At 40.9% G+C, this 12,053-nt stretch overlaps 2 protein-coding genes across 5 annotated transcripts in view; both read left to right on the top strand.

The window, feature by feature from the left end:
- Positions 1-1,415, top strand: part of gfpt2 (glutamine-fructose-6-phosphate transaminase 2) — a 112,542-nt gene extending 111,127 nt beyond the window's left edge. For both annotated transcript variants that reach the window (XM_061930021.2, XM_061930020.2), the window contains one exon: positions 225-1,415. In XM_061930021.2, coding sequence (XP_061786005.1) covers positions 225-269 — 45 coding nt within the window. In that variant the 3' untranslated portion in view covers positions 270-1,415. The remainder of the gene's footprint in view (positions 1-224) is intronic.
- Positions 1,416-3,097: 1,682 nt separating this feature from the next.
- The window catches only part of mapk9 (mitogen-activated protein kinase 9), a 54,870-nt gene continuing 45,914 nt past the window's right edge, over positions 3,098-12,053 (top strand). For all 3 annotated transcript variants that reach the window (XR_012049353.1, XM_061930517.2, XM_061930515.2), the window contains exon 1: positions 3,098-3,292. The gene's annotated coding sequence lies outside the window, so the exon portion shown is untranslated. The remainder of the gene's footprint in view (positions 3,293-12,053) is intronic.

Raw genomic sequence — 12,053 nt, 5'->3', positions numbered from 1 at the left:
TTATCATTACACCATGTACAAAATAAAATGGCTTCGAGGTCGGTAAGCACAACCAGAATTATTCCGTACATTAGGCGCACCGGGTTATAAGGCGCACTGTTGATTTTTGAGAAAATGAAAGGATTTGAAGTGCGCCTTATAGTCTGAAATATACAGTAACTTGGTCAACTGTGCAATATAAACTGACACAGTTAATGTTGATGAGTCATTTGACTTCTCTGCAGGTTGACTGTCCCAGAAACCTCGCCAAGTCTGTCACGGTGGAATGAATACAAATCTCTCAGCACAGGAGAGGAGGAAGGAGGCGTAAAGCTTTGCAGTGCAATTCTTAATTCTCTGAATGCATGCATGTGTGTGTATGTATGCATGTAAGGTGTGTGTGTGTGTGTGTATGCATGTAAGGTGTGTGTGTGTGTGTGTGTGTGTATGTATGCATGTAAGGTGTGTGTGTGTGTGTGTATGCATGTAAGGTGTGTGTGTGTGTGTGTGTATGCATGAGTAAAAGTGACAAGTTCTAAGGACATGTATGAGTAAAATTTTTTATTTTTTGTTTTTATTCAAACAAATGTGAAGTTTGACCAATACACTGACGAGGGAGCACCAGCGCCATTAAGGCTTTGCATTGATCACAATGCACAAATATACTGTGCCTTTTTAATATTACCAGATGAGCCAAAATATATTTCACTGGTCTCATAATAAAAAGCAATAAGTGCCGTGTTGAAGAAATGACAGCTGTGCAATATGGGACCAAATGTGCATTATGAATGTACACACTTGTGACTGAACTGCTTTTCTTTTGCTTATGCTACATCTAATTCCAGTTATAGTTACAGAGCATCATTCCAAAGAATATTTTGTACTGTATGTGGGACATCAATGCAGTTGATGAACTTTCTGCGCTTGAACTTAAATTTGAGCAGGATCTCCCAGAAGAAAATTCCGATTCAGTGCTTTTCACAATATGCTTGATTTTTGTATCCATATGTTCTGCCTCATGTTTTATTGTTGTTTTAGTTCAATTAAGGACAGATTGCTCCTGAATATCACAAGAGGATAATGCATACTGTAATCATTGCATGCCAAAAGTCTGTCTTCGATGTTAAATCTGATAGTAGTCATCGTCCAGGAGAAAGAGATATATCCATTTTTATCAGTGTGTGAGTTTTGAGATATTTGTATGGGTTTATAACGGTTAAGATATTCTCTATTTATCTGATTTGTTTTTTATAAATGTTAAAGAGGGTTTGATTTATATATGTAACTATGATTTTGTTTTATACTGTTTGTTCTCATAGACATACTCTATCAATCAATAACTGGATAAAGATTTCCACTCAAAAATGTGTTGTTGATTTCATTATTTCTAGTACAATAAGTATAATGTAATATTTACTTCTTCATTTTAACAGCATGTACACAATCTAGTATAATATTGTGGCTCGTGAGATTTGCAAATGCAAATAACTTCCCTTAGATGTAATACATTGTAAACAATATAAAACTGTCAAATATACTTTTGTTTACTATTTAATTAGGATTCATATTTTGTCATTTATATTTATATTATGTTTTCTAATAAAATCTAGAAATATTAAATGATGTCATTACAAATGGTTATTAATGTGTTTATTCTTGCACAGTTCAATCACACCATTAGACTTTTAGTTCTTTTTTAAATACAAGTTTTTGAAGGTCCTGAGTTCAATCCCAGGCTCTGCGTGGGTTCCCTCCGGGTACTACGGCTTCCTCCAAAGACATGCACCTGGGGATAGGCCCCTCCCACCTCCAAAGACATGCACCTGGGGATAGGCCCCTCCCACCTCCAAAGACATGCACCTGGGGATAGGCCCCTCCCACCTCCAAAGACATGCACCTGGGGATAGGTTGATTGGCAACACTAAATTGGCCCTAGTGTGTGAATGTGAGTGTGAATGTTGTCTGTCTATCTGTGTCGGCCCTGCGATGAGGTGGCGACTTGTCCAGGGTGTACACCGCCTTCTGCCCGAATGTAGCTGAGATAGGCTCCAGCACCCCCCGCGACCCCGAAAGGGACAAGCGGTAGAAAATGGATGGATGGGAAGTTATATAATTTAACAAATAATTCCTCAATAATGTGATTTTTTTTTTTTTATTGTATTGAATGACATCATTTCTTTAGAATTGCAAGTCTATTCTTAAATATCTGAATAAAATAACCCACTATTTTTTTTTTTTTAACATTAAAAGCTTTTCCCCCCCAGTAACCTTAATAAATCTCATGCTTTTCATGAATTTTTATTGGATAGTTCGCTTTCTTCCCACATCTTAAACATCGCTGGGATAGGCTCCAGCTTACCTGTGAAAATATTAAGCAGTTAAGAAAACGGATGGACCCCACAGGCCATTAATGACCAGTTGAGTGGTCTGAAGTTGGACACCACAGCCATAAATCATAGTTTTATAAAAAATAAAATTCATACGAGAGGGACAAGCGGTAGTAAATGGATGGATGTTAATTTGCAGTGTTACTTTAATTTATTTTATTATTTTTTTAAACATTTATTTACATATTTCAAGATTAACAAACATTCGAGAAAAAATAATCAAAATAAGTACAAAAACAGTACAAATAGTACAAAACAGCGCCAGGGGGTTGTAAATTCAAAGTAACTAAAATAGAATGCAAAATATATATGTATATATATATATATATATATATAATAAACAAAGTGCAAAGCCTCAATTTCAGTAAATAACTTAAATTTGGGACATAGCATCATCGTTTTCACAGCTTTTTGGTTGTTAGAGGTAGAAAGTGTTTTAATGTAGAAATCTAAATATATTTTAAAGGCACAAAAAACAGGTCGGGTATTGAGAAACTTACATTTATGAATATAAAACTTAGCCAATAGTATAATGAGGTTGCAAAGGTAGAATTTTAAAACAAAGCACACATTTGTCATGAATATTGTCCAGGATGAAGCGACAGATGTGATGGAGTGCTGTCACAATTAAGTCCATAGTGTTACTTTAATGAGAGATCATATGAATAGTTGTTGACGTCATCGTGCGTGATGACGTCATGCGCAACCCTGCCGTGACGTCGCCGCCGCCTCCCTCCGCAGTCGGCGCAGCGGCCAGTGGATTGAGTGGATTGTCGGCTCGCAGCTTTGGGAAGCGCCGCTCCCCTTCGTGACAGTCAGAGCGGTCGTTCGCCCCAAACTTCCCCACAGACTCCCGGTCGTCTCGGAGGGACAAAAGAGGGCGCCGGTTCCGTGTGGTCCATGCCTTGGAGAGGCGAAGGGAGACGGTAAGTGTCCGCCGGCGCTTCCGCTCTCTTGGAGAAGGTTCCGGTGAACCGCGCGGGCTTTCGCTTCACCTCCCCCACGCCGACGACACGGACGGGGTAGGGGCCTTCAGGAACTTGTTTCCACTGGTAAAACTGGGTTTGTTCAACCGGCTTAACGTCGGCGCCTCTTGGCTTGATTTACGGCGGTGCTTAGCCGCCTCTTGGCCGGCTGTGCTGCGGTGTGTCATCCACGCGTGACTCCACTCCACCGTGTGCTAGCAGGCATGTTGGGCTTCTCTAAGCCAGCAATGTTATGTCACACACTGTACACGTTACACTCCTCCCTCATGGCTACTGTCACTGTCACGTCAGGACAACTGCTGTGTGGATCTTCTCCACCTTCAGTTAGAGGCCACTTTCAACCTCAACACAACATGTTTATTCTGGGCATTTGGGAAGATGTCAGACTAGCTGGAGTAAAGAAGATGTCAGACTAGCTGGAGTAAAGAAGATGTCAGACTAGCTGGAGTAAAGAAGATGTCAGACTAGCTGGAGTAAAGAAGATGTCAGACTAGCTGGAGTAAAGAAGATGTCAGACTAGCTGGAGTAAAGAAGATGTCAGACTAGCTGGAGTAAAGAAGATGTCAGACTAGCTGGAGTAAAGAAGATGTCAGACTAGCTGAGTAAAGCCAAGCACTGGACACTGGGGGGGGGGGAACTCCTTCCAGAGATGTTCCAACGCAGATTTGACCCTCAACTGGGAGGCACAGAGTGATAAATGAGCTCTAAAATGCACCCACTCAAGTGGATAGTGTTGAGTCATCATTCCCAAACATCAGTTTTTTAAGAGTGCGATCAAGTGAAGTGAATTATATTTACAAACCCCGTTTCCATTTGAGTTGGGAAATTGTGTTAGATGTAAATATAAACGGAATACAATGATTTGCAAATCCTTTTCAAGCCATATTCAGTTGAATATGCTACAAAGACAACATATTTGATGTTCAAAATGATAAACATTTTTTTGTTGCAAATAATCATTAACTTTAGAATTTGATGCCAGCAACACGTGACAAAGAAGTTGGGAAAGGTGGCAATAAATACTGATAAAGTTGAGGAATGCTCATCAAACACTTATTTGGAACATCCCACAGGTGTGCAGGCTAATTGGGAACAGGTGGGTGCCATGATTGGGTATAAAAGTAGATTCCATGAAATGCTCAGTCATTCACAAACAAGGATGGGGCGAGGGTCACCACTTTGTCAACAAATGCGTCAGCACATTGTTGAACAGTTTAAGAAAAACCTTTCTCAACCGGCTATTGCAAGGAATTTAGGGATTTCACCATCTACGCTCCGTAATATCATCAAAGGGTTCAGAGAATCTGGAGAAATCACTGCACGTAAGCAGCTAAGCCCGTGACCTTCCATCCCTCAGGCTGTACTGCATCAACAAGCGACATCAGTGTGTAAAGGATATCACCACATGGGCTCAGGAACCCTTCAGAAACCCACTGTCAGTAACTACAGTTGGTCGCTACATCTGTAAGTGCAAGTTAAAACTCTCCTATGCAAGGTGAAAACCGTTTATCAACAACACCCAGAAACGCCGTCGGCTTCGCTGGGCCTGAGCTCATCTAAGATGGACTGATACAAAGTGGAAAAGTGTTCTGTGGTCTGACGAGTCCACATTTCAAATAGTTTTTGGAAACTGTGGACGTCGTGTCCTCCGGACCAAAGAGGAAAAGAACCATCCGGATTGTTATAGGCGCAAAGTGTAAAAGGCAGCATGTGTGATGGTATGGGGGTGTATTAGTGCCCAAGACATGGGTAACTTACACATCTGTGAAGGCACCATTAATGCTGAAAGGTACATACAGGTTTTGGAGCAACATATGTTGCCATCCAAGCAACGTTACCATGGACGCCCCTGCTTATTTCAGCAAGACAATGCCAAGCCACGTGTTACATCAACGTGGCTTCATAGTAAAAGAGTGCGGGTACTAGACTGGCCTGCCTGTAGTCCCATTGAAAATGTGTGGCGCATTATGAAGCCTAAAATAGCACAACGGAGACCCCCGGACTGTTGAACAACTTAAGCTGTACATCAAGCAAGAATGGGAAAGAATTCCACCTGAGAAGCTTCAAAAATGTGTCTCCTCAGTTCCCAAACGTTGTTAAAAGGAAAGGCCATGTAACACAGTGGTGAACATGCCCTTTCCCAACTACTTTGGCACGTGTTGCAGCCATGAAATTCTAAGTTAATTATTATTTGCCAAAAAAAAATAAAGTTTATGAGTTTGAACATCAAATATGTTGTCTTTGTAGTGCATTCAACTGAATATGGGTTGAAAAGGATTTGCAAATCATTGTATTCCGTTTATATTTACATCTAACACAATTTCCCAACTCATATGGAAACGGGGTTTGTAATTGGGTTAAAAATAGTTTTTGCAAAACAGTAATTACAGTCTGCAAATGATGTGTTGTTGTTGGGTGTCGGTGCTGTCTAGACTTGGGCAGAGTAACCGTGTAATACTCTTCTATACCAGTAGGTGGCAGCAGGTAGCTACTCGCTTTGTAGATGTCGGGAACGACGATGATGGTTTGCAGGTAAAAAGGTATCTAATAACCTGACTCTCGCCAGATCCTTGTAGTTCGCTGAGCTCCACACAAGGATCTGGGACTTCTCAATAGGAGATGTATTTCAGAAGGCGGGGCCTTGTAAAAAATATCATTGTATGTGATTGGATAAACCACTTGTCCGTTATCTTGAATGACGTGCTACTTCAACCACTCACATCGAAATCAAACTGTGACGCTGATGAGAGCCACGCTGGGAAATCCAAATTCAAATCCCGCCATGCGATCCTGATTGGTTCATTAATTTTTGCTATCCTGAAAGAGTTTGCAATGCCTTCGAGCCCAGATCCTTGTGTGGAGCTCAGCGAACTATGAGAGTCTGGTTAGTATCTAATGCTTAAACCAAAAATAAACAAATGGCGAGTGTCGCTAAGTAAAGGCATTGAAGCTTATGCAAAACTAAAACTGAACTGGCTGGCTGCTAAGTAAGCAAAAACAGAATGCTGGACGACAGCAAAGACTTACAGCGTGTGGAGCAGACGGCGTCCACAAAGTACATCCATAAATGACATGACAATCAACAACAAAATAGGAGTGCAAGACAAGAACTAAAACACTACACACAGGAAAACACCCAAAAAGTCCAAATAAGTTAGGGTGTGATGTGACAGTACGCCTACTTTGAGACAAGAGCTATAGTGATGCATGCTTGGTTATGGTTTGAATTCATATCAAACAATTGCGAAGACGACTTTTTATTGTCAATATCGGCTGCTGAGTTTCATTTTTTAATGTTTTCTGCCGGTGGTGTGAAAAAAATGTGCCTCGGCTTTGAAAAGGTTGAAAAACACTTCTTTAGTGGCTCCCTGGAGCATTTTTAAAAAAGGATTGAAAATGGAAAAAGATGGGGGGCAAATATTTTTTTTTGTTTTAGTATGTTTTTTGTTTGAGGACAACAATGACACAAACCTTCCCAATTGTTAGAAAGCCCCTAAAACAATAAAGCAGAAGTGGGGTGAGTAGAAGAAGACTTCTCCTTCAAACCAAAAATGACACATACGATTGAAAAAATTGCGAAATTCTGACTTAACAGTGACTGGACAACAAAGTATGGTTTTTTTGACAATGCAGTGGAGAGGTTGACGTTGAAGTAAATGTAGTCTGGAAGGAATCTAACCTGCAGCGGAACTTTCTGACAAAAGATCCAAATTCTGATGAGATGGTGTACGTCTGAGCCCTGAGCCTTTCCGCTCTTGAACTGTTCATTATGTACTTGAATAGACCTGCTCTGTAGTCTTGAGTGTGAACCCAGTATCCATCCATCCATTTTCTACCGCTTGTCCCTTTCAGGGTCGCGGGGGGTGCTGGAGCCTATCTCAGCTGCATTCGGGCGGAAGGCGGGGTTCACCCTGGCCAAGTCGCCACCTCATCGCAGGGCCAACACATAGACAGACAACATTCACACACTAGGGCAGTGGTTCTTAACCTTGTTGGAGGTACCGAACCCCACCAGCTTCATATGCGCATTCACCCAACCCGAACCGTAATCATAAAATGATGTTATTATATTAAAGAAATACTAATTAAAAACAAACGGAAAGTTACAGGAATGGACACATGATTCCATGTTTACATCTCATTGTGCAACATGTGAATGTTTTAGTGGGAACTAAATGCGATATCTGAAAGGGGTACACATTATTTCCAAAACAGGACTCCCACCCAGACATATAATACTAGTACACAGCTCATGAAAAACAGTATGTTATTGTCATTGTAAGTGGGCCAAAACACTTATATTAGAAAATAATCTCATGGAAATGACTGCTGTCAATAATAAAACATTGAGATTGTTATTTAGTCAGGTTTGGGACAGGTGTGCTGCAGGTGTGACCACAGTGCATGTGCAGGTGTGACGTCGCTCACATATGATCCACTGAATGGTCAAGGAGTTTTTGTGTTTGCACATATGGAAAATTAAAGGGAACATTGTTTGGGGGTAAAAATTCAGTCTAAAAAATTCAGTATATAAAAATTCAGTGTTAAAATTTTTCAGCCAAGATAAATTCAGTGCTGAAAAATTCAGTGTCAAAAAATTCACTGCTTCAAAAAGCAAGACTTTATGGAGGTTTATTGTTGTCTTTATTACGAAAGCTTTTTTTTGTCACCGATTTTTTGGAGTTTTAATTTTGTGAACTGAATTTCTTCTATATCAAATTATGCTGACAATTGTATTGAAATAAATTCAGTGTTTTAAAATGTAGTGTATAAAAAATCAGTGGATAAAAAAATCAGTGTTAAAAAAATCACTATAAAAATTCAGTTTATAAAAAAATTCTGTGTATAAAAATCCTGTGTAAAAAATTTTATTGAAAAAAATTCTGTGTTCTAAAATTTTGTGTATACAAATTCAGTGTGAAAAAAATCAGTGTTAAAAAATCACTCTATCAAAATTCTGTGTATAAAAATCCAGTGTAAAAAATTCAGTGTAAAAAAAATTCAGTGTACAAAATTCCAGTGTAAAAAATTCAGTGTTCAAAAATGTGCTGCTTCAAAAAGCAACTCTATGGAGGTTCATTTGTGTCTTTATTACGAAAGCTGGGGCAGCACGGTGGTACAGGGGTTAGTGCATCTGCCTCACAATACGAAGGTCCTGAGTAGTCTTGGGTTCAATCCCGGGCTCGGGATCTTTCTGTGTGGAGTTTGCATGTTTTCCCCGTGACTGCTTGGGTTCCCTCCGGGTACTCCGGCTTCCTCCCACTTCCAAAGACATGCACCTGGGGATAGGTTGATTGGCAACACTATAATGGCCCTCGTGTGTGAATGTGAGTGTGAATGTTGTTTTTCTATCTGTGTTGGCCCTGCGATGAGGTGGCGACTTGTCCAGGGTGTACACCACCTTCCGCCCGATTGTAGCTGAGATAGGCTCCAGCGACCCCAAAAGGGAATAAGCGGTAGAAAATGGATGGATGGATGGATGGATTGTTTGGGGGTATCCATAATACGCCGACAGGGAGAAGTTTTTGTTTACACGATGAGTCGGGCGTGTCTTGACCTCCGCGGCGGAGGCTCTGCCGAACCCCTGAGGCCGACTCACCAAACCCCTAGGGTTCGATCAAACCCAGGTTAAGAACCACTGCTCTAGGGCCAATTTAGTGTTGCCAATCAACTTATCCCCAGGTGCATGTCTTTGGAGGTGGGAGGAAGCTGGAGTATCCGGAGGGAACCCACACAGTCATGTTGCCTATAATTCACAATCCTTATGACTCGAGACCAGAACACATGTCTTTTTTTTATGCATTCTAACTCTTCGATAAAGGTAAATACAAGTCTGCTTAGCTATTGGAGCCATGAAGTCATGACGTCTTTGCGCCTATTCCGAACATAAAACCCAATACGTGGGTTGCAATCACGTGACCGAAAGGCAAAACCGGGCACTTCTGGGTTTCAAGCAATGGTCTAGGGCAGGCCTGGGCAATTATTTTGACTCGGGTGGGCCAAATTTAGAGAGAAAAATGTGTCTGTGAGCCGGTATATCTGATTTTCAGGAACACGAATACAAAACCTCACAATAATGTCCGATTGAACGCAGCACGGTGGAACAGGGGTTAGTGCATATGCCTCACAATACGAAGGTCCTGAGTAGTCCTGGGTTCAATCCCGGGCTCGGGATCTTTCTGTGTGGAGTTTGCATGTTCTCCCCGTGGAGACAGACCGCCTTAAAAAACAGAATGGAATTTTAAGTTTTTTTTACTGATTGTACATGAAAATAAAGAATGTGGGATTTACAATATTAACTATGAAGGATAAAACACTGAATATTGACAACATATGAACGTCACACCCCCTCCCGATCGACATATTTTACAATCAAGCAAAAGGCAACAAACAAAGCGAAATATGAATGTGAAGGGTACTACAATCTAATATATCACTAAGCTTTAGAACTTTGTTGTAAAAATCTCCTTCCGCGTCTGTACCTGACACCCGCATTACAGATATATACATTACATATATACGTACAGCATACAGTACAAGCCAAAAGTTTGGACACACCTTCTCATTTAATGCGTTTTTTTAATTTTCATGACCATCATTGTAGATTGTCACTGAAGGCATCAACACTATGAATGAACACGTGGAGTTATCCATCCATCCATTTTCTACTGCTTACTCCCTTCGGGGTCGCAGGGGACGCTGGAGCCTATCTCAGCTACAATCGGGCGGAAGGCGGGGTACAACCTGGACAAGTCGCCATCTCATCACAGATAGACAGACATCATTCACACACTAGGGACCATTTAGTGTTGCCAATCAACCTTTCTGTACTTAACAAACAAAGGTGAAATAACTGAAAACATGTTTTATATTCTAGTTTCTTCAAAATAGCCACCCTTTCCTCTGATTACTGTTTTGCACACTCTTGGCATTCTCTCGATGAGCTTCAAGAGGGTTTTCACTTCACAGGTGTCATAATTTTGATGCCTTCAGTGACAATAGTCATGAAAATAAAGAAAAGGCATTGAAATGAGAAGGTGTGTCCAAACGTTTGGTGTGTACTGTGTATATATACAACCTTTTTTTTGAGGTGCTGTATAGGCAGAACAGAGCGACTCCATTGTAAGCGGACTTTTGCTAACATGTATTTACTATTTAGTGCATAAAAAACGAAAACGTGTGTGCTTGTCTTACTCAAGGATTGTCATTGATAAGCCAAATTCCAAAAAAGTGCACTTCCTCTTTTAACACACCTCAGTGTTTCCCACACATTCATTTATTTGTGGCGGCCCGCCACGAAAGAATTACGTCCGCCACAAATGGATTTTTCGGCTTTTGACTCGCTCGACCGCTCATAAAAGCAATGGGACTCTGTCTGTGAATGTACCTTGTAGTTACAACTCCGGTGCAGTAGGTGGCGGTAGCCTACTATGCATTGTAACTCCGCCAATAGCACTTAATTCACCTGGTGGGCCAGAAGAAGAAGAAGAAGAAGAAGAAGAAGAAGACGGCGGAGTAAAAGAACGGACCGACCGGATCAAAATACGAGGGTAATATAGGTTGTAGGTAGATAAGTTATAGCTGCATCGCTCGCGGCTCGTCATATATTTAACGTTAATCCGCGATTTCACAGAGCGTTTCACTGACGGTGCTTCATTAACACCGCCGCTGTTGTCACGTCACGTGTTACCATACCGACGAGCTAACATGTCCAGGTTATAACCCTGTTGTCAATAAACACACGTGGAAACGGTGCTTCAGATACTGCATTAATAATGAAGCTAAAATGTCCAGTGTCCACTGCAGCATGTGAATGCAATGAAAAGAATCAAATCTGAGCCAAGCAGCTGTTAAAATGTTGTCCAGGTTAATGTTTTGGCCATTAAAGGCCCTTCATTTCAAGATTTCAACTGTGATCGGGCTTTAAACAGGTGGCTGACCTGTTCAGATGGCTGTAACTCAGGGGTGCTCACACTTTTTCTGCAGGCGAGCTACTTTTCAATTGATCAAGTCGTGGGGATCTACCTCATTCATATATATCATTTATATTTACTTATTCATATATATCATTTATATTTACTTATTTAACACAGACCCGCAGACGTGAGCACATCACCCCTATTTTAGCGTCCCTTCACTGGCTCCCTGTGCGTTACCGAATACATTTTAAACTCCTTTTATTTGTTTTTAAATGTCTAAACAACCTCGCGCCAACCTATCTCTCCGACCTCCTTCAGCCTTACTGCCCCACCCGATCCTTAAGATCAGCCGATCAGCTGCTGTTGACGGTCCCTGACACAAGGCTGAAGCTTAGAGGTGACAGAGCTTTCGCCGTTGCTGCTCCCAAGCTCTGGAACGACCTACCCCTGAGTGTTAGACAAGCCTCCTCTCTTCCTGTTTTTAAATCTCTCTTAAAAACATACTTTTATTCCATGGCTTTTAACACTGAGTGATATCCATCCTGCAATGGCGCCCCATAATACACCTGCTGTGATCCTGTTTTTATGTTTTTATGTTTTTATTAATTCTATTTTAATTATTTATTTTTTATCATGTTCTGTTTGTGTTGTGTTGTGTTTGCTCGGTACTCGTTTTATCTTTTAACCTGCTCATTGTACAGCACTTTGGCTACCCCTGTGGTAAATTTTAAATGTGCTTTATAAATAAAGTTGATTTGATTTGATTTGATATATGTTTTTGT

This window comes from Nerophis lumbriciformis, linkage group LG36, assembly GCF_033978685.3.
Source record: "Nerophis lumbriciformis linkage group LG36, RoL_Nlum_v2.1, whole genome shotgun sequence".
Classification (NCBI taxonomy): domain Eukaryota; kingdom Metazoa; phylum Chordata; class Actinopteri; order Syngnathiformes; family Syngnathidae; genus Nerophis; species Nerophis lumbriciformis.
This window is presented reverse-complemented; position numbering and strand designations above follow the sequence as displayed.